We start from the raw sequence: 23,930 nt of genomic DNA, 5'->3' as shown, positions 1-23,930 counted from the left end.
CAATTTGCTACACAATAATACCTAAGACTTTAATCCAATAACAATTTGCACATATAAGCCCGAGTACGTACTCGTCACTTCGCGTACACAGCTTTTCAGATTTCACAAATGGCACATAAGACTCGATGCCTAAGGGGCAATTCCCCCACTCGAGGTTCAGCAAGACACTTACCTCTTTGAAGTTATGCCGATATTCCAAAATCGCCTTCTTGCTTGAATTGACCTCCGGACAGCTCAAATCTATCCAAATTAATTGTATAACTTCATTAAAATTCATCGGAAACAATTCCGGATAATAATACGTCGACTTAAAAATTTATTCCAAAAGGTCAACAAACGTCAACGCGGGACCCGCTTCTCGGAACCCGACATAATATTCATGAAATCCGAACACTCATTCCGATACGAGTTCAACCATACCAATTTTATCGAATTCCAATAACAACTCGATCTCCAAATCTTAAATTTTCGTTTTTGGAAGATTTTGTAAAAATCTTGATTTCTTCCATTTAAATACGAATTAAACGATGAATATAATCATAGATTCATGAAATATAATCACTTTAGGATATAGAACACTTACCCCAACCAAGCTTGTGAAGAATCCCTCCAGAATCGCCCAAATTCGAGCTCCAAAAATCCCAAAACGAAAATGGCGAAATGACCATTTTTGGTCCTTAACATTATGCCCAGTTTGCGCACCTACGGACCATTTTATCGCACCTGCGAGCTCGCTTTTTCGAGCCAATTCTCGCTTCTGCGACGTCCACTGGCGCTCCACTCGCACCTGTGGAAGAGCTTCCGCTTCTGCGCTCACGCAGGTGCGAGAAATTCTTCGCACCTGCGGCCTCAGTCCAGCCCAGCCAATTTCGCTTCTGCGAGCTTCGTCTCGCTTCTGCAATGGTCGCACCTGCGCCCAAATTTCCGCATGTGCGATCCCAACAGGTCTGCCCAGAAACAACAGAAATCCCAGCATTTTCAACAAGTCCAAATTTGATCCAAACCTCGTCCGAAACTCATCCGAGCTAACCGGGACCTCGTCCGAATTTACCAATAAGTCTCGTAACACAATACGGGCCTACTCGAGGTTTCAAATTACATCACACAACACCGAAACTACGAATCGCACGTCGAATCAAAATTTGAGTTTTCAAATCTTCCAACTTCTATATTTTGCACCGAAACGTACTAAATCAATCCGGAATGACTTCAAATTTTGCACACAAGTCATAAATGACGAAATGGAGCTATTCAAATTTCCGGAATCGAAATCCTACCTCGTTATCAAAAATTCACCCTTCAGTAGGATTTTTCAAAAATCTTCTATTTTTCAACTTTCGCCAAAATGCGTCGAATTGTCCTACGGACTTCCAAATCCGAATCCGAACATACACCTAAGTCCGAAATCATCATACGAAGCTATTGCCATCATTAAAATTCCATTCCGGGATCGTTTGCTCAAAAGTCAACTCTCCGGTCAACTCTTTTCATTTAAGCTTCTAAATAAGAATTGTTCTTTTAATTAAATTCTGAATCTTCCGAAAATCAAACTCAACCACACCTACGGGTCATAATATATATTACGAAACTTCTCGAGACCTTAAGCCATTGAACGGGGCGTTAATTCTTAAAACGACAAGTCGGGTCGTTACATTCACTACTCTGCTGAGGTTAGACTTGATACTTACTAGGTACCATTGTGATGTACTCATACTACGCTTCTATATATTTTTGTGCAGATCCAAGTACGTATGCCCGTGCCGAACACTAGAGTTGATAGAGTTGCTGCTTGGGAGACTTCAAGGTATACCTGTTCCACATCTGTTGGCCTCGGAGTCACCTTCCCTTTTATTCTGGTTCCTGTTATAGTTCTTTCAGACAGTGATGTAGTAGATATCCTAGTTTTACTCTATAGAGCTTATGACTCAGTTCCACCGATTTTGGGGAGCGTATTGTTGGGATTATGTTTGTATCGGAAGGTTATATCACTTATTCAGCTTTGTTCTAGTATTTTGATAATTGTTTATGCCAAGTTATTATTATTTGTTAGGCTTACCTAGTCGTAGAAACTAAGTGCCATCACGACATCCTACAGAGGGAAATTGGGGTCGTGACAGATATTTACCTCAAGCAAGCCAAATCAATACCCTAGAAATCCCTTCATGTGCGAGCCGACTTTCCAACGACCTGAATCTAGCCAAAAACAACTCAATAAAATTAAATAAGGCCATAAGAAGCAAATCCAAACAATAAAGCTTCGTTCTTTATCAAAATAAAAAAAGTCAACCAAAAAGTTAATTCAGGCCCACCTTCCGGAACACGGCCAATTCACAAAATCCGAATATCCATTCGAATACGAGTCCAACCATATAAGTTTCATCCAATTTCAACTCTGGATCGGGGTAGAAATCCTCATTTTTTATTTTAAAAAACCTTTGCCAAAATCTCTAATTTTCTTCACTTAGATTCACCAATCAAATGCTAAAATCAAGGTTGGAATCATGAATGATAAACAAATATGAGTCAAAAATACTTACCCCAATTCAAATCCTGTAAATCCCTTCAAACATCACCCAAATTCGAGCTCCCAATCTCAAAATATGATAAAATAACTAAAACCCTCGAAATAGAGTACTTAAGGGTCTGCCTAGGCATATGCATCGCGATCGCGAGACCTACATCGCGATCGCAAAGGCCAAAAACTCACCAGCTCAAAACTACCTATCGCGAACGCGAAGTCCTTCTCGCGAACCTTTCACTAGATAGGCTTACGCGAACGCGACCTTCCATACGTGATCACGTGGGCAAAACTCCAGCCCAGCCACACGCCTCCACAAACGCAACAACAGAGCACGGACGCGGAACATCACATCCTAGAGCTTCGCGAATGCGACGCGTCTCACGCGACCACGACGGGTAAAACCTTGCCTGCCCAACTTTCACTCCGCGATCTAGAGCCTCCATTCACGATCGCGATGAAAGACCTCTGCACCAGAAATCTGCAATCAAAACAAAGGGGGATTGGTCTGAAACCATCCTGAAATACCCTCGAGGCCCCCGAGACCCTTGTCCAGTCACACCAACTAATCCCAAAATATAACACGGACATACTCGAGGCCTTAAATCACACCAAATTATATCAAAACCACTAATCGCACCTTAATTCAAACTTATTGAACTAGTCCAAATTTCTGAATTCAATACTTATGTCGAACATGCCTAAACAATTCGAAATGACCTCAAATTTTACACACAAGTCTCAAATGATAAAGCAAACCTCTTCCAACTTTCGGAACAAAAATTTGAATGTGATTACATTAAAGTTAACTCTCGGTCAAGCCTATGAACCTTCCAAACCTTTAAGGTTCCAACTTTCGCCAATTCAAGCAAAAACAATCTAAGAACCTTCGAATCCAAAACAAGAAATACGTCTAAGTTCAAAATCACCATATGAACCTATCAGAACTATCAAAATACCATTCTGGGATCATTTACACAAAAGTCAAACCTCGGTCACCTCTTACAACTTAAGCTTCCAACCTTGAAACTAAGTGTTCCAATTCACTCCAAAACTTTCTCGAACCTAAACCAACCAACTATCTCCCCAAGTCACATAACAACAAATACATATATGGGAAACATCAAATACGAGAACGAGGCTAAAATACTCAAAATGATCGGCAAGGTCATTACACCTATATGAAAATATTCAAATAAAATCTCCCCTCTCCAAGTCTATAGTTGAAAATATGAGAAAATGGGCTAAAATTCCGGAATGACAACTTAAGTATCTGCCCAAGGGTACCCTTCACGGACGTGGTCTAAGCCTTGCGTTCACGAAGCACAAGCATGCTTCTACCTAAAACTTCACTTCGCGAATGCGAAGCCCCGTTCGTGAACACGAAGCTTCCCTGCCAGCCTCCTATACGAACACGACCAAGACTCCGCGAAGCCAAAGCCCCTAGCTCCCAACTCTCCATCACAAATGTGGCCCTTCAGGCATGAACGCGAAGAACAACTCCACAAGCCATCGCGAACGCGAAGAACAAATCTTCCCCAACTCCAAATCATTCATCGCGAACGAGACTCCCCTTGCGAACGCGATGAACACCAGACACCAACACATCAGCCAACTCCAAATATGCTCCGGGTGGTCCGAAACTCACCCGAGCCACCCGGGACCCTGTCCAATCATACCAACAAGTCCATAAGTTCTACTCGGACCTATCCAAAGCCTCCAAACACATATAATAACATCAAATCAACAAATCAAAGATCAAATCACAAGTTGAACTTCTCTTAAGTTCAAGAAATTTCAAACTTCCAACCAAGCATCTGATTCAAGCCTAACCAATTCAGATTACATCCAAACTTTGCACACAAGTTCCAAATAATAAAATGAAACCATTCCAAGTTTTGGAATAATATTTAGAGCTGGATATAATCAAAGTTAACCATCGGTCAAACTTAAAAACTCTCCAATTCTTCCAATTGCTAACTTTCGGCAAATAAGCTCAAAATCTTCTACGAACCTCCAAATGCAAATCTGAACATAAGACTAAGTCCAAAATCATCATACGAACCTACTGAAATCATCAAATCTCCTATATGCAGTCGTTTACACAAAAGTCAAACCCTGGTCAACTCTAGCAACTCAAGCTTCCAAAATGAGACTAAGTGTCCCAATGCACACTCAAAACTTCCCGAAGCCAAACCAACCTTCCCCGCAAGTCACAAAACAATAAACACACATATGAAAAACATCAAATAGGGGAATGTGGCTCAAATGCACAATATGACCGACCGGGTCGTTACAATATCCTTCCACCCTAAATCATCTTTCCTCTTCGATTAAAATCAAAACTACTCTTATCACACTTCTACATCCAAGTCAACTAGATATCTCAAGCCAAACACAAATTAGTCTTCCTTTGGTCATCCACAAAAAGAATTAAAAAATAGCTTCTCAAGTGGCAAAGATTCAAAAAAGTGGTAAAAGTAGTAAAGAACTCCAAAATATAGCAAAGACTGATCGGGCATGGGATTGAGATGTATAACAGGGTTTATAAGATGTATAAACACCAGATATACACTGTTCTATGTAGTGTATATACATCTCGTACACACTATATATATATATATATATATATATATATATATTGCATTAGTGTAATTTACAACTCCATGTGAACGAATTATAAGGTGCCATATTTTTTAAACCCTTTCATTCTTCTGTTAGTCCCAATGGTAGTTTTAATTCAAAAAGTAATTTCGGGGGCCATTATGATCCAATAGGTTACTATAAGGTGATTATAAGTGATCAGATACAATAAGTTACAAGTACTTTTTTTATCTGTTTTCATTACAAGAAAATGGTGAAGAAAGAATGAATGAGAAAAATGAGAACTGAGTCTGTATTTATTATATGAAATATTCTTATTAGTATCATTATATCATACTTATATACAAGACTAGGGGTCGTTTGGTTTTTGAGATAAGGGATAACAATCTCCGAATAAAATACAGGATTGTTACTTTATTCCGCGTTTGATTGAATTTTTTACTTTGGGATTAGTAATCTAGGGATTAGTTTACCATAATTGTAGTGTTATTTTTATACCGCTTTTGGGATAACAATTTCGAAATTACTAATCCTAAGATGAAACATCAAAATGACCAAGATACCCCTCTTTATGGTTCTTCTCCTAAAGTCTTTTATAAAATCTAAGGTTAAAATTATAAATAAAAGTTTATCCTAACCTATCTAGTGTAAAATAAAAAATATATTTTATCTAATATCCCGTATCATTTATAGTCCAATGCACCAAGCATCTACCAATAAAAGTATATCCATTAAATAATCCCATCATTATTTACTTCTTGTATTATAATCCGAGTATGACTTGTTCACCAACTAAACGACCCCTTGGAAAATAAGTTATCCCATAATTAATTATCCTGAGATTAGTTATTCCGGGATTGTTATCACATCCTCCCATAGAGATAAAAATAACATTATATTTTTGGGATAACTAATCTCGGGGTTAGTTGTATTACGATTTTATCCCAGTCAAAGGTGGGATAAAATTATTTTCCACTACAAGTTATCTCAGAATTAATTATCCCGAAACTAGTTATCCCGTAATTATTATCCCATCCTCCCATAGGGATAACAATAACACTACAATTTCGGGATAACTAATCCCCGAGATTAGTTGTACCGTAATTTTATCCCAACTAAATGTGGGATAAAATTATTTCCCACTACAACCAAAGGTGGGATAAAAATAATACTACAATCCCGAAATAAATTAGTTGTACCGCGATTTTAATCCCTGGATTGTCACATGAATATTATTTCAATCTTACTTTGTTAAAGTAATAGATAAAATTTTGATAAGTGAATATATGTTTACTAAAAATTGAAAAACTTGACAAACATATGATCTATTAAATATTCTTATGGGAGAATTTTTTTAGTAACACATGTTAGTTATTTTCTTACAACTTGTTTGGATGGTTGTTATATATCGTTTCATAATGTATCGTATAATATAATATTATATTGTATTGTATCGTTTTTATGTATACAATGTTTGAATAGATTATATTATTTTCAATCATTTCATGATGTCATGCACGAGCAACATGAAGAATAAACTTAAAATATTATTAAAAAAAAGTAAGGTACGAGGTAGAATATTATATAAAAAGGTAGGGTAAATGATAAAAATAAGATTATTTAATAATAAAGAAGGGCACAATGAGAAAAAAAAAAAGGTAATGACGCGACCATAAAGTGGCACATTTCATCATTACGTAACGATGGATTTAACGATACGATACAATAAAATTTAAGTAACAATCAAAATAAATATTGTATTTAATGTAACAATACGATACAATACAACATGTAACAACCATCCAAACAAGCTATTAATCGTCTAACAATGATTTTCTATTGATGTACGCTTTCAAGGTTAATCAAATTTAATAACTAAGCATAAAAATAATATGATACCTAAATAGTGATATGTTCTATTTAATTTTAAATTATCGAAATACCACTTCAAATTCGAAAAAAATATAAGAAATCTTGACATATGAATATGAAGGAACAAAGGCATGATTGACGCATTTCAATAACACTTAATAAGAAAGTGATACAACACATTATTTAAAGTAAATAAAAATAAATGCACTTCATAGTAAATATTACTTCCTATGAGAAGATCTCAAATATTTCTAGATATTTTTAAAGAAAATTTTATATAAAGTGTTAAAAGTATATATAAAAATTATATATTTATATGTCGGGTTGGTTCGGGTTTTTTTACTCAATACCAAACCTAATTGGGTTTTTAAATCGGTTTGGTATAATTTTTCGATTCGGTTTGAACACCCCTAATCGGATGTCGATAACATAGCTTTGTGATTTTGAGTGACAAATTCCATTTTATCTTGAACACCCTACTCTGAAACATTAATGTGATGACCCGGATGGTAGTTTTGAGTGTTGTAGTAACATTCCCCCATTTATTGCTCATTTTCTGCTTAAGTATTATTGTGTGACTTGCCGGAGTAGTTGGTTCGGTTCCGGGGATGTTTCGGAATGAGTTGAGATACTTAGTCTCAAGGTTGGAAGATTAAGTTGAAAAGGTTGACCGCAATGTGGACTTGTGTGTAAATGGCTTCGGAATGGAGTTTTGATAGTTCCGATAGCTTCGTTGGGTGATTTCGGACTTAGAAGTGTGTCCGGATAGTGATTTGGAGGTCCGTAGTTAATTTAGGCTTGAAATGGCGAAAGTTGGAAAATTAGAAGTTTTGGAAATTGAGAAATTTGACCAATAGTTGACTTTGTGGTTACCGGACTCGAATTTTAGTTCCGGGAGTTGGAGGCCGATTCGCGAGGTAAGGGCTTATTGGAGTAGGGATTTGCACGGTTTGAGATAAGTAACACTTATAAACTTAGTTCTAAGGGTATGAAACCTCGAATTACGTGTTATGTGATTGGTGTTGAGGTGACGCATATGCTAGGTGATGGGCGTGTGGGTGTGCACCGTAGAAATTGTGCCTTGGTCAATTCCATGGAACTGTATAGTGAATAATCTTGTCGTTATCCGTATATTCTCCATGTGTTAGAGAAATTGAGCTGCAAGTCATGTTAGAAATCACGCTTAGGATACATGTTGGTACTTTTGGGACCTACAAAGGTCGCATTACATGTTGAATTATTTGCTTAATTTGAAATCATGCACTCAATAATAGCTATTATTTGCATATCATATCTCAGTCTATGTTGCCATTTATTTATACATTATATCATCATTGTTTGGGCTGATTATCATGATTATTGTGAGCTCGAGAGATTGATGACTGAGTGAGGCCGAGGGCCTGATTGTGAGGATATTTATGGGATCAGACTGCACGCCGCAACATGTGTTATTGATTTATGCCATGACTGGCTTATTATAGCGCTTGGACTGGATTTGCCCCTTCGGAATCTACACACCCACAGTACGCGCATGTACCTATTAAGTACGAGTGCGAGTGCCGAGCAATTGGGAGAAGTGAGTGACTGTCAGAAATGATTGACTGTGAGGATGGAGTGAATGGGAGGACTGATTGATTGATACTCTGAGAGTATGCATATGATTTCATCACTATTTTTGTACTTCAGTTGGCATACATAACTAACTTGTGGATATCGAGAGGTGCCATATCTTGTTTCAATTGAACTTGACTTATTTTACATGTTTGGGCTTTAACTGCTTAACTTGGAAGCATGCCTACATTTCCGTACTGTAATTTTATAATTGAACTATACATGTAAAGCTCGTCACTGCTTTCAGCCCAATAGTTGGATTTACTGAGTTGGTTTGTACTCACGCTACACCCTGCACATCGTGTGCAGATCCAGGTATTTCTAGACACGGTGGTTGCTGATTATCAGAGTTTACCGACATTTGGAGATTATCGAGGTAGCTGCCCTGGCGTCCGCAGACCTTGACTCCCCTCCTTATCCCTCCATTTTTTTACTTATTCAGTTTCAGTTTCTTAGATAGTGATTCAGACTCTGTATTTGTATAGATGCTCATGTACTTAGTGACACCCTATTTTTGGGAAACTTCTATATTGAGTTGCGACTGTTTTATCAGTTTTATGAGACTTTTATTTATTTAAACCTGTTTTAGCATATCTTAAATTGGAAAGTATTAGAAATGTCTGAGTAGTCGGCTTGCCTAGTACCATAATAGACGCCATCACGATAGATTGAAATTTTGGGTCGTGACAATTAACAAGAAAGCAAACTTGAGACAAGTCTATCTATATATAATAGGAGAGGCAAAGACACCATAGAATGCCAAGTGACAAGATAATAAAAAGTCACTTGGCAATTTAAGGACAAAGTTAGTTAGGTTAGGTAAAAATTAGTTTTTTTAATTTAAATTTAAAAAAATGAAATTATGCATGATTTATTATTAATAATTAGTTATTCTTTTTGAGTTTGAATTTAAATATAGAAGAAAAGTCTAATTTGAATTTGAATTAATTACAAGTAACATAGTAAAAAAATATAAAGATCAAAACTTTATATTGAAAATAAAATAGAAGAAAAGTCTAATTGCTTATTCCATATAATCTATCTATATATAATAGGAGAAGCAATTAAAGACATCATAGTAAGCCAAGTGGCAACATAATAAAAAATCACTTTGCAATTTTAGGACAAAGTTAGTTAGGTTAGGTAATAGTTAGTTTTCTTTTGAATTTAAATTTTAATAAAATTAAATTATGCATTATTTATCATTAATAGTTAGTTATTCTTTTTGAATTTGAATTTAAGAAGAAAAGTCTAATATAAATTTGAAATAATTACAAGCAACATAGTATAAAATATAAAAATCAAAACCTCATATCGAAAATAAAATAGAAGTAAAGTCTAATTACTTATTCCATATAATGTAGAAAAACATTCTAAAATTATTGATACATTTTATACAAAATAATAATAAAAATATATATTTTGGACGAAGTAAGAAATCTATATTATCTATGTTATATTAAAGGAGGTATCTATATATTATACTATCTATATACATAATAAAAGGAGATGCAAAGACATCATATTAAACCAAGCGACCGTATAATAAAAAATCACTTAACAATTTTAGGACAAAAAAATTATTATTCATAATATTAAGCCAAATATCAAGATATTACAAATATATACATACTTAAATTTAAGTCCCAAACCAAAGTAAAACTCTGAACATTAGGGAACCAAAATGGAATTTACTCAGTTTTCCAAACACCAAAGTGAGAAACCGACCTTTTGGCGCGAAAGCCAAAGCTAATTCCCGCCAAACCCAGAAGCCCTAAATACCAATTTCGTAGTTTTGTCCTCTTCGACAATCAGAGTGCTCACGGGGAGACAAATGGCCGGAGAAGATCAAGAAAAAAATTCCACCGCGGCCGGCGGAGAAGTCCACCAACTCCAGATGCCGTTAGGCCGAGTGAAGAAAATCATGAAACTGGATCAGGACATCAACAAGGTGAACTCAGAAGCCCTACATCTAATCGCTAGCTCCACCGAGCTTTTCCTCGAAGTCCTAACGGAAAAGTCAGCGCAAGTCGCCTTAGAAAAGAAGAGAAAAACCATAAAGCTCGAGCATTTAAGAGTTGCCGTGAAAAGGCATCAACCTACGAGCGATTTCCTTCTCGACTCGCTTCTCGTGCCTTCACAACCATCTGATCCTTCTCCTAAGGTTCAAAATCGTCCTCGATTATCAACAGAGAAGCTGCTTCCTACTGGAACACGACGAATCGAGGCATTCTTTCAGAAGTCCACTTAAAACTCGCTGCTCACATTTCAGAGTAGAGCTTATGATTATTATTTGAAAAGAAGTTTTTATTTTCCTAGACTAATTATTATTATTATGCGTTGCCAGGGCGGATCTATGATTTCCAGACTTTTGTTGTTGAGGAGTATTGCTGTATCTATTGGTACTAATTTGTAACCTTGGGTGTGAGCTATGTATGAATAGAATCGACGTGGCGAGGACCAAAGGCATTGCATATATGTTTTGATTAAACATTATAGTGCACCTTCATTGATTAATGATCCATACACGAGTCGTCCAAAGGTTATTATTTCTGAGATTTGTTAAGTAGTATGAAATCCTTGTATAATGTAGGTTCATTGCGGAACTTTAAGATGTTTATGTATCCCATCAATTCATTCAACAAATGCCTCCAGACATTTTGACTCAATTCTGCCAACTCTGTTTCACCTTAGTTGTTTTTTTTTCCCTATCTTGCACTTGACCATGGCTTGCTCTACCTATCAGACTGTAAAAGAAAGCCTGTAGCCACCATTGCATTAGTGGCTTACTGATTTGATGAATGAACACTAAACTTGGTGACAGTTTAATCCATTTGCATAGAACAGCTGTTTACCTTAATTAAGCCTTCCTAATGTGGGTGAAAATGTTGTAAATTGCATGAATAATTCACGTGGACTCCACTTCGTCAATCATTAACAGATGAATGTTTTACCTTATTATGCTCTTATATGTTCAAATAAGATCTCCAAAAGAAGGCAGATTGTTCATTAAACTTATGCTGCTGATATAAGATTCAGGCTTTTGTGATCTTTCCAAAAAGATCCCATGGGTGACCAAACCAAACTGCAGCATTCCCCTTGCATGATGTGTATTGTGTAAGATCATCTTTATGTGTTTTTTTATGTGTGTGTGTGTGTTTATATATATACACACACACATATTAAAAGCGGTCAACAAAGTATAGCCTTAGAGCACAAAAGAGGGAGTGAATGTATTGATGCTTGTAACAAGGGGACAAGACACTCTATATGGGTTTTTATTTTCAGATACTCCGCAACAAACTTTTCCAGCTGTCTATTGGTGTCCTTTGTAATAAATTGCAGAAAGCCTCGACAATGTAAATTATCCCTTTGCATGAATTTACCTCCCTACTAAGGAATTATTTATTAGATTGATCAGGTTAGTGAACTCAAATAAATTCAAAATTTTTAACCATACACAGAAGCTAAGGTGAAAAGGGGCCTGAAAATGATGAGACTACTGAAGCTGAATCATCTCCTGGATGAAAAGCAAAGCGACTATGGGTAAGGATCTTTCTATGGTGTTCTTTCTTTGCTTCCTTTAACAGAGAAATGCTTTGTTGTGGTGTGTTAATGGTCGTTGATCCCAGCTGTTGTATACCCAAAGAAGACTTTCTATTCAAAGGTGTAGCCTTGTTGAAGCCTCCATTTATGCTTCCACCAGATATACGTTTGCTGCTGGTGCTTGGCCTTAGAACAAAGAGATTTTCTTGTCCGACCGGCACCTGATTCGGCGCTTTCTTCTTTTCCTGCAAGAGCAACATTACTTCTTGTAAAAGGAGATAATGATTAAGTTGAGGTATTCGCTATTCATTTATTTTATGTGAATGTTAGTATAGATTGGAAATTCCCCAACTAGCGTGGAATTGAGACTTTTTTGTTGTTGAAAAAATTGGAAGTTGAATAATGTACATAGAGGCAGAGAAAAGTGAAACTTTAAATAACAAAGGAAATTCTTTATATGCGTTGTGGTGCTTACCCGTTGTCTTTGTTTCTCTTCATCTCTTTCTTTCCTTAGAAAATTATACTCCTCCAACATTGCAAGTAGCGGTACCTGGGGTCAGGAACTTCTGGCATGTAAGAGATGAATAGGGATGATGACTGAATCAATATATTGGCGGAGGGCCAATAGGTATACTGCACAACTGTAGTTTTTTACAGATCAGAAATTCATTTTGTTGCTTTCTCAGAGTGTAATTCTATTGCATTCAGCTATCCTGGCAATATTAGAATATGGCCAGGTCACTTTAACTCTAGCAGTAGCTAATCTTCATCTAGTTAATTAATGTTAGGAAAAGAATCCTCTTCCTTCTCTATGTTTCTGGTTGCAACACCAAATTGAAGGTCTATTGTTCATATCATCTCTTTCTTGGGCCTATTGTCCTTCCTAGTAGTATCCGAGTCATAGTTGATGTTGGGTTCTCTCGATGAACATGTCCTTAGATACTGTGCATGTTTATCAATTTTACCTGTCAATCAAGATTCTTCGGCGCAGCCTCTGCTTTAGCCTCTGCTTTAGATATCCTTTTTCTCTTATGAAATGGAGCACTGGAATCCAATGCATGCCTTGACATAGGTGCAGTTAGTAATATTATCTTTTATTTCACCCTTCTCCGAAAATACATTCGACTAAATTCTACAATATTTTTCATTGCATCACTAGTTTCTGATCAAATTATTTTGTATTTCTTTTGAACCCCAACATGGTTAATGTCGCCTATTGCTAGTTCATTAAGATGCTAAGGTTTGACTGCATTTCTATTACATTTTGCAATGCTTCATATTGAGTATTTTCACATCTAGAAATATTAAAGGGGGACATAATTTTTATTGGCCGTTTCTTTTCTTGGTTTCTCTACACACACACACACACATATGAGAGAGAGAGAGAGAGAGAGAGAGAGAGAGAGAGAGAGAGAGAGAGAGAGAGAGAGAGAGAGAGAGAGAGAGAGAGAGATCCATGGATAAATCCAAGTGAGCTTCTCTTAACTTCAAACGATAGACATGAGCTCATATACTTTGTATGGAACTTTGAGTAATTCTTTGTGCTAACCAATAAAATATTTTACTTGGTGATGAGTTACTAAGTTCTTACCTCATCATATACAAAAGGTTTCTTTCTTTCTTCCTCCCAGCTTTTAGTCTTTGCTATCAGCATATCCACCAAAGCTGCATATTTAAAAAAAAGAAAAGAAGAAGGCAATGAAATGAACAAATCCTAGATGAAGACTCTAATAAAGTTTCCAGCTTGTTTACTCGATTACATAATGGATCTGACTAACTTGTAGAAGCACAGCTTTTAATTGATCTAAGCTTTGTTAAGCCACTGTAGAGGCTTTATGGCTGCCAATTACTAGCTGATTTTGATGATTGCAAGCCATTGGAAGAAAATATTTTGATACCTGGTATTTTGTTAACCATGACTCTGGCTCGTTCTGCTCTTCTCAAATTCTTGTGAGCACCTCTACTTACAGAATACCGGTTGTCGTCCTAAAGATATGCATGTCTAAAATGAAAAGTTGATGAAGAAAAGTGAATATGCTACTCAGTCTCATAAGGAAAGCAACTGACCCTGCTATACTCTTCCAACCATCGTTCCTCATCACGAGCTAATATCCATTTTTCTACCTTCTCCATTATAGCCTTCCTGCTAGATGCCTCTTCTTGTGCTTGTGATATCTGTTTATCCATGCTCGTGAGGAGGTCAGCATGGTCAATCTCCCCTTTTGGAGGTTTTGGTCAGTTTCAATTTCTAAAACAGTATATCACTTTAATAATTGAATATTGGAACACTTAAAATTAGACCAACCAGAGTTCATTAGTTTAATTATATTTTCCATCTCTGGCCGTGAGGGAATTTCCATGTGGGATCGCTTGCAGATCTCCTCGAGCTCTATTTGTTTTCTGAGGAAAAGCTCTTTCATCTTGCTTGCTTTTAGCTGATCCAGTCTCCTGACTTCTGTGCCAGCCTAGGAAATTTTGAAATAACTTCAAATCTCTTGCCTTGTAGTACTGGAGAATAAATAATCTATAGTTATAAAGACACTGACCTGCTGGATTATGTCCAGAGTAAGGCTTCCAGGAATGGAGATATCTTCTGATGACCATGATATCAAAGCAGTGACATTAGAGAACATCACGCGGTCTTTCTGGGGTGTGTCCATGAGATTCCACAAGTTTGTCAACGCTTTCCCTAGTTGGTGAAGCTACAAATAAATACCGCACAGTGAGGACAGCAATTCTGCTGATCTATTAATTTGTATTGATCCTTATACCTATACTGTTTAAAAAAAGAAAAACACAGAGTTTGACCCACTTGAATTATGTTTCACTTACAATTTGCTTAGTCAGTGGCTTCTCAAATACGATTTAAAAATTTCTGCATTTGTCATGAGTTGTTAACTACATGTTCAGAATAAATGCCTACTTGTTTTAGCTATGGAATGTGCAGAGTTGATGAGATTACCTTTTCAAGCCGTATTCTTTTATCTGCTTCTAGTAACTGAACTGTGCTGTCAAGTTTTTCCAATATACTGTCACTAATGTTTTTTGATAGTCCAGATAATTCATTCAGGCTTGGATGGACCTTTGTAATGATCAAAGAAGAATCTGTTCCCAGCGTTGCTGCTAAGCACCGGATCATGCTAATGTAGTTTTCAACCTTTTGAAGCCTCTCAATCTTTGATGTCAAGGACAGAGTGGTAAACGGAGAAAAAAAGATGGAGGGGTAAACAAAAAGTTCATAACCTTTCATTTGATGGGCATCTTAGCTAGTACCAGGACAACAGTTAAGTTTCTCAATAATACCTTCTCATTTTGAAGCCGCTGAAGCTCGTTCTGGAACTCTTCTAGTTTCTTTAGTGATAGATCATTCCCATTTAGTAAAACATTTGATAATGAATCATTGTACTCTGATTGGCCTGCTATTTCAGCAGAAATTTTCTGAATTTGTCCTTGAACAGCTCTGAATTTTTTCACCCTTTCTTCTTTTCTGATTCGCATCTCTCTCAGAGCAGGTGCAATTGACTCTAGCTGTTCCTTTAGTGTTCCAGTCATCTTTTCTGGCTGCCGGTACAAATTTACTCATTATTTAGGTTAAATCATTGAGTATTTCTTATGCAAAATATCCGATGGTGTGCATGAATTATCAAAAAAGAAAATCCAACAATATATGTGTATCCTCTCAGATCATTGATCTAATTAACATCCAGTCATAGTTGTCAAGTCATGTCATGATGCTTAGAGATAGTAATACAGAGTGTGTGCGCGCGCCTGGTTAGGGAAGGAAGGCGAAGGTGATCGGTTGTGCATTGATGTTGGTTTTTAGACTGGTTAACCTTTCACCCTGAGTTTTTGTCAATATTTCAAGATGCTTTAGGAACTGATGTGCATTGATGTTGGTTTTTAGACTGGTTAACCTTTCACCCTGAGTTTTTGTCAATATTCTCAGATACTTTAGGAACTGATGTCCGTTAAGCCACTAGAAGCAAGTTCAAGTGTGTGGATTTATAGTTCATTGGTCATGATCAGCTCATACACATTTTCATTCATTCCTTTGACTGTACATCTTTCCTTCATTTTCACTTTTTTGTATGATTTAGTCTGATAGCATTCTTGATTCCGTATCAACTAGTATATGAATTTGCATAGGTGGGTTAGCACAATCACCGAAAACTCACATTAACTTTAATTTGACAAGAAAATGCGACATGTTACCAGCAATGGGTAGTGGAAAGAATCACGAGGCCAAAGCTGACTGATATAGACACACTTTTATCTGTGGAAAACTCAAATATTCATAGCAAGGAATATATAGCGCGACCTTTAAGTATATTTCACTGCTTCAATTTGCTGATGATATTTATAGAAAAATTTATCTCCCTGCTATACGTTTTCATGCATGTGGAGGTGATCCCTCTAAGCATCATTTCCTTGGTGTTATAGCTTTCTAGTAGACAAAATGTGGTTAGCATACTGGATAAGGGAATTCAGAAAGTTACCCTTCCGGGGAGTGATCTTTCGTCGAGTAATAAAAGGAGATGGGTGAACTCAGCCTCTGAATCTGCCAATTCTTGATGAAGTCGAGCTCTGGAGATGTTTGCATTGTCAACCTTCCTTCTGTAAACTTCCAGACACTCCTGTTCAATGTCCACTAAAACCTTTTCCCTCTCAAACTGATCTTCTCCCACTTCATCCCATATCATCTATTTTACAAACAAAAATTCCTTTAGTCCACAAATGCACTTAAGTAACATCATGTTGCACACTATAAACAGAGAACTTGCCTGTAATTCTTGCAGCAAATATCCGCATGATGTCTCGAGCAATGCTGAACTTCTTATTCCAAATGGCACTTGAACAGACCCCATATGAGAAGACCAGCTTCTGAGCGGAGGGAGCACAAGCCTGGGGCTCCTGAGAAGAGTCTTTCTCTGGTAATCAATTAAATTTTGATGTCCTTTAGAATACATTATATGAGGAAAAAAAGAGAATGATGAAGTGGGATCTTTGAGTATGAAATTGTTGCTTAAAAGACAAGGTTGGTCAGGTTAGGTGATGGTGAAGCTTTGGGTTCAAGGGTTCCAATGGCTTTTGATTCTGAAAGTTCTTCTCTAGTTCTCTATTGTTAATTTCTTTTTGAGCTTTAAGAAAACAATACGCATTGTGTCGTTATCTGTCAGATATAGTTTCTTATTCAGATGTAGAGAGCTTAGATTGCACTATTGTTATTCCTACTTGAAGCTTTATCCAAACTTCATTTCTAAGCAATCTTTATCCAAAAGTTGTAATGTACTTTATACAGTGCCTCAGCATATTCGTCTGTGTTGGAACATGGTAATATACTGTTTTTTTATTTTTTATTTATTACGGTAGTATTAAATCTCCTATGCACTTGACTATTTCATTTGATACCTATTACCTCTCACCAGAATAGTTAACGATAGATGCCTATTACCTCTCACTAGAACAGTTACCACGTATGTCTTTGTTGGAACATGGTTATAATTGAGGTTTTTTCATTCGACGGCCTATCGGAAACATCTCTATCTTACAAGGTAGGGGTAAGGTCTGCCTATATAATACCCTCGCCAGACCCTCATGTAGAACTATACTGAATATGTTTGTAATTAAGGTTTTTTCATCCCTTTTGTTAACCTATTTATTGGTTTAAAAACTGATCGTAATTGAAGTCTTAACTTATTTTTTTTTCCTTCTGGCTTCGTACTTTGTGATTGATAGAGTGCTAATTCTTCCTATTATCATTATGCTGTTTCATTATAGATTTTGTTGTAATATTCCGGTGGTCTTACTATTTTCAAACTTTTAGATAATTGAATAATAATGACACTTGCAAAGAATGTTGATTAGGTTTAAGCAAATTTGGACATCATTATCCCAAGATTGAAGATGTCTCATCTCTTAGCATGACTTTCCATCTTGTCCACCTTTCCGTTAACTAGCAGTAGGTACTAATACTATAGTCCTATTAGGACCACCTCAATGAAGATTTTGGGAATTTTAAATAGACTTAGGGTGGTGTGTTTGGTACGAAAAAAATATTTTTTATTAAGAGAGCAAAAACTAGTTTTTAGAAAAATAATTTTTTATGATATTTTTCTCATCCCTTTTCCCCCAAATTTCCATGTTTCTTGTGCTCTCCCTCCCCCTAAATATTCAATATTTTCAAGATTCTATTTTCTTCAGTTTTTTTTTTTAAATTCACAAAAACCTAAAGGAACTAATGTGTTGCTTTATTTTTTTCACGCAAAAACAATGCTGACATTTGTGCTCCATAACTAAAAAGAAAATTTTTTTTTTTTGACGAAAAAGAAAATACTCTTTCCACAACATAAAAAGAAATTGCTCATTTTGTTGAAATCAAAGAAAATAATTTTTTTACATCATAAAAAGAAAATACTCATTTTGTTGAAATGAAAGAAAATATTTTTTTAATCATGAAAAGAAAATACTCATTTTGTTGAAGATGGGAGCGGGGTTGGGTAGGGTTTGGGATGGGAGTGGGGGGTACGGTGGGGTGTGGGTGCGGTGGGTGGGTGTGGGGGCTGGTGGAGATAGGGAATAAGGTGGAGAAGGTTGAAAAAGTTTTGGAAAATATTTTCCCTTCTCTTAATAGGGAAAACATTATCCTTCAATTGGAGAAAAATGATTCCACGAGAAAAATATTTTTCAAAATATTTTGGAAATTGTTTGGGATGTGAGTGGGGGGTGGGGGTAGGGGTAGGGGTAGGGTGGGTGGGTGGGTGGGTAAGTGGGGGTGTGAGGGTGGATTGGTGGGATATGGTGGGGATGGGGAATAGGGTGGGGAAGGATGAAAAAGTTTTGGAAAATATTTTCCCTTCTTTTGATAGAAAAAATATTTTCCTTGGAAAATAATTTATTTGTCACTCGGTGTTCTATATTCGCTTTGAAATTTGATTAATCTGGATTTGGCTCGAAATTTTTTCTTTGGATCTAAAGTGCTTGACAATTTGTGACCTCATCATATATAATGTTTTGAAGTTACAATTTTTCAATACAAGGACTCAATAATTGTCGATGATACCGTCTTTTTAAGGAAACATGTCCAGCTACTCCATAATAACTTTCAACATTGTGTAACTTGGTATTAAGGCACTTTTGAGATTATTTAGATTTGGATTTGTGGGCCAAAAAATCAACTTTGTTATTTATTTACTATCTTTGGATCAGGCACATTTTACCTACATATACTACATATGAAACTTATTTATCCTCCCTAATCAAGTTTTAACTTAATTACATGGTCATATATAATTTACCAATTATATATAAATTAATTTTAAATGAGTGTCTGTAATGATCCGACTGGTCATTTTGTGTATTTGTGCCCAGTTTACCCTTTTGATGCTTCACACATGTTTGTTTATGGTTTTATGACTTACGGGGTTGACCCTTTGGCTCTTGGCTTAGAAGCCTAAGTTGATTATGTTGACCAATGTTTGACTTTTGTGAAAATAAACCTGGTACGGTGTTTTGATGATTCTGATAGTTTCATATAGTGATTTTGGACTTGGGCGTATGCCCAGAATCGAATTTGAAGGCCCGTAGGTTGATTTGTGTTATTTTGCCGAAAATTGGCAATTTAAGGTTTAGAAGTTTGACCGTAGGTTGACTTTTGTCTAACGGGTTCAAAATTTGGTTTTGGGCCTTGTAATAGGTCCGTTATGCTATCTAGAACTTGTCTGCAAAATTTGATACCATTTGGAGTTGATTTGATAGGATTCAGACGCTTGGTTGCAATTCTAGAAATTCTTGAACTTAACTTTGAAATTCATGCGTTTTGGTGTCCAATTCGTAATTCTAGATATTATTTTTTTTATCACGCAAGTGAGTTCGTATGATATTTTTAGACTTGTGTTGATGTTTGGTTTGGAGCCCCGAGGGCTCGGATGAGTTTCAGACGTGATTCAGAATGTTTTGGATTGAAAACAGAAAATCTGGTGTGCTGGTGCTCTGATGTCACAATTGCTAGCACCAGCTTCGCAATTGCGAACATGGCAGGGGAGGGTCAGGTATCGCAAATGCGATGCCTAGTTCGGTAGGAGGCGATTTAGAACCTTAGGCTCGGTAAGAGGCGATTTGGAGAGGAAATTTTCATCTACAAACTTTTTGGCAAGTGATTCTAATCAATTTTCAACTATATTTCATGATTATATGTTAGATTTAACATCAAATTTATGTGAATTAAAGAGGAAAATTGGGAAATTTTTGTCAAGTTTGTGAAAGATGAAGAATTGAGTTTTGAAAGTCGATTTGGACTCGGATTTGAAAACAAAACACATATATAAACTCGTGGGGTTATGGGTAGTCGGAATCTACCCTTGGACCCGGATTTTGACCGGGAGAGCCCAGGGTTGACTTTTGTTGACTTTTTAAAAATTTTGTAAAGATCAAAACTTTATCTATTGTAATTATTTTCTCTTGCATTGGTTGATGATATTAAGTCAATTTTGGTTAGATTTGAGTCGTGTGGAGGCGAATTGTAGGGAAAAAGCTATTTTTGAGGGTTGCGTTGGCCTAGTTGAGGTAAGTATCTTGCCTAACTTTGTGTGGGGGAATTACCCCTTAGGATTTGGGTTGATTGTGCTATTTGTGTTATGTGAAAGTCGTGTACGCAAAGTGACGAGTGGGTACATGGGCTATATGTGGTATTTGACCGATTTAGGTTATTTTGATTCTTTTCATGCCTTTAATTGAAATGTCATAATATGTTATATCCTTCTTTGTTAATCTACTCTTAAATGTGTTAATCTACCCTTTATGCTTCATTTGACATTGTTAACACTTGTTCTACTTCTTACTTGTTATTTTGCTCCTATATGCTTTAGTTGAAGTTATTGCCTTCCTTATTATCTTGTTACTTCTTAAATTGTTGAATTACTTTTATTTGAAGTTGTTATTTCATGGAATATCTTCTTGTTGAGTTATTTTTGTTGAAAATATAAAAGCTGTTATCACATTGAGGTGACGTTGTTAATTGTTGAGATACCTTTCTTGTTGATCAATTCACTTTCATTTTGTCATTATTGAGATTTTTGTGCACATTGTGGTTGACACATGGGCTATTCGTTGTGGAAACATTGGTATTGTTGATTCTTTTGGCAAGTTTTGGCATATGGGCACTTGTGGTGCGAGTTGTGATTGTGTTGTGATATTTATACGCATGCAGTGGTATAAGGCTAGGGGTTGATACGCATGTAGTGAGATAAGGTGGGCTTGATACGCGTGTTGCTAGTAGGGGAACTAATTGAAGCCATACAGTGAGATAAGATTGGCTAAAATGCGAGTAGCTATTTCGGGAAAAATGACTTTTCAAAAGTAAATGTAAGGCTCTCACGGTGATATAAGAAAGATTATGATTGAAATTGTGAAATGTGAATACGAGGCGGTACCTCAGTTGTGATTCTTGTTGTGCATTTCATATTGAAAAAAGTTATTGGTTGAACAGTTCTTGTTGCTTTTATTCTTCCTTGTCTTACTAGTTTTTTCCGCACTTGATTATTTGTGGTTCTCATTATTTGCTTCCTTATTGTTGTCTTTATGCTTACAATTCGGTCATTAATTTACGTTATTAAACTGTTTTGTTATCATTCACTTCTCCGCTTTCCATTACTTCCTGTTGTTATATTTTTGTTCCGTTTATCTTGTCCTAGTAGGTGTCTTGACTTGGCCTTATCACTACTCTACCGAGGTTAGGCTTAATACTTATTGGGTGCCATTGTGGTGTACTCATACTATGCTTCTGCAAATATTTGTGCAAATCCAAGTACGTCTGTCTGTGCTGGACGTTAGAGATTGATTGGTTAGCTGCTTTTAGGAGACTTCAAGGTATACATGTCCGACGTCCGCATGCCTCGTAGTAACCTTCCGTTATCTTCTCATTACTGTTATTTCCTTTATCATACATTATTGTAGTAGACGTTTTAGAATATTCTGTAGAGCTTATGACTCAGTTCCACCAGATTTTGGGTTATTTGTCAGCCGTGCTGTTGAGATTTATTATGATAGTGTAATGGTTGATACCTATTTTTACTTGACGTACATCTTTTCCTATTTCATGTTGTACACCTCTTTGCTTAGGCGGATTGGGTGACTTTTATATTGGTTGTGTATTTGTGCTTTGTGGAAGCCTTGTCTTTATATGTGGGAGACTGGCTGTGGGATGCTGTATTGCTCATCTTACTTTGTTGAGTTTGTATTTCCTAGTTGAATTCCACGTGTTAGTTTTCTTGGCATTATGTTGTAAATTTTCCTTGATTGGTTTTTGTAAAATAGATATGTATGAATTTATTATATATGAGATTGAGTTGCATGCCACAATGGTATTCATATGAGATATGGGATCGGGTTGCATGTTGCAACGATATTGATAGTTATGTGAGAACGGGTTAAATGCCGCAATGGTATTGATATTATATATGGGACCGAGTTACACGTCGCAACAATAATAATATTATATGTGGGACCGGGTTGCACGCGACAATGGAGAAGAAACTATATATGGGATCGGGTTGCATGCCGCAATGGAGAAGATTTATTATGGTTATTCTTGTCTGTTGATTTCTGTTATCGTATTGTGTTTTGCAACTGTGAAGTGATGATATTTTGTGGCCCTCTGTCAGTTGTATTCTTGTTTCATCTATACGTGATTATTTCATGTCTCTTTCTCGTCTTGCTCTATGCTTATCATCTGCACAGGTAAAATATTGAGTGAATATCTTTTAACTTAAAACCACGTCACTACTTCACTAAGGTTAGTCAAGATACTTACTGACTACATGGGATCGGTTGTACTCATACTGTACTTCTACACCTTGTGTGTAGATCTTGGAGCTGCGTAGATGTGGAGGATAAAGCCTATCATTAATGATGTAACCGCATTCTAGATTCAAGCTACCTTTTGTTCATGGTAGTTTAGAATTTTAAATTCTATTTATGTAAATTTCAAACAGAAATTGTATTTATTCTTCATACCAGTTTGTAAATCTAAATCATAGTGGCTCATGTCTTGTACTACCAGTCCTTGGAAAGTTGTATAGAATTCAGTTATTATCACTCTCGCTCTTTTGATCTTTCACTTAGGTTATCTATTTCTATGTTAGGATTACCTAGCACTTGGTTAAGTGCCATCACGACTAGGTGAATTTTGGGTCGTAACAGAAGAATTGCAGAGTTCTTAAGTTTGGCTGATAGTTGACTTATTTGATATCATACTCAAATTGTGATTCCGAGACTTGGAATAGATTCATTTTGTTGAATGGGAATTGTGTGCAAAGTTGTATTATTATACGAAGTGTTTAGGCATAAATCGTATGCTTGGTTGGAATTTTATAAGTTCTTAAACTTTAGAAAAGTGCAACTTGTGATTTTGTAACGACCTGGTACGCCAATTTTTGTATTTGAGCCTCATTCCCCTATTTTATGTTTCTTATATGGTTGTTTGTTGTTTCTAACTTGCATGGTTGATTGGTTTGGTTTTTGGAAAGGTTTGGGAGTGATTTAGGACACTTAATCTCATCTTGGAAGGTTAAGTTGCTAGAGTTAACCAAGGTTTGACTTTTGAGCCAACAACATCGAAATTAGGATTTGATGGTTACAATGAATTCGTGTAGTAATTTTGCACTTAGCAGTATGTTCGGAATTGGATTCAGAGGTTCCTAGAAGGTTTAGGCTCCATTTGCTGAAAGTTGGCAATTTGAAGATTTAAAAAGTTCATAGCTTTGACCAGAAGTTGACTTTGGGG

The 23,930-nt window shown here is 36.3% G+C and overlaps 2 protein-coding genes across 2 annotated transcripts; one reads left to right on the top strand and one right to left on the bottom strand.

Moving 5' to 3' along the window:
* The first annotated feature begins 10,439 nt into the window (after positions 1–10,439).
* On the top strand, positions 10,440–10,856 carry LOC107786176 (uncharacterized). Its single transcript, XM_016607628.2, has one exon. It carries the CDS (start codon positions 10,440–10,442, stop codon positions 10,854–10,856), a length of 417 nt encoding a protein of 138 aa, XP_016463114.1.
* Positions 10,857–11,813: 957 nt separating this feature from the next.
* On the bottom strand, positions 11,814–17,301 carry LOC107786175 (65-kDa microtubule-associated protein 8). The gene is made up of 11 exons (XM_016607626.2): positions 16,933–17,301; positions 16,648–16,851; positions 15,455–15,712; positions 15,114–15,326; positions 14,698–14,853; positions 14,457–14,616; positions 14,219–14,370; positions 14,050–14,137; positions 13,743–13,816; positions 12,627–12,701; positions 11,814–12,396 (listed from the first exon to the last, which is right to left on the bottom strand). Exons 1-11 carry the CDS (start codon positions 17,116–17,118, stop codon positions 12,073–12,075), a joined length of 1,890 nt encoding a protein of 629 aa, XP_016463112.1. The 5' UTR covers positions 17,119–17,301; the 3' UTR covers positions 11,814–12,072.
* Positions 17,302–23,930: the final 6,629 nt, after the last annotated feature.

This window comes from Nicotiana tabacum, chromosome 15 (genome assembly GCF_000715075.1).
Source record: "Nicotiana tabacum cultivar K326 chromosome 15, ASM71507v2, whole genome shotgun sequence".
Taxonomy (NCBI): Eukaryota; Viridiplantae; Streptophyta; class Magnoliopsida; order Solanales; family Solanaceae; genus Nicotiana; species Nicotiana tabacum.
The sequence above is the reverse complement of the archived record's forward strand: the minus strand, read 5'-3'. Positions and strand labels throughout refer to the sequence as shown.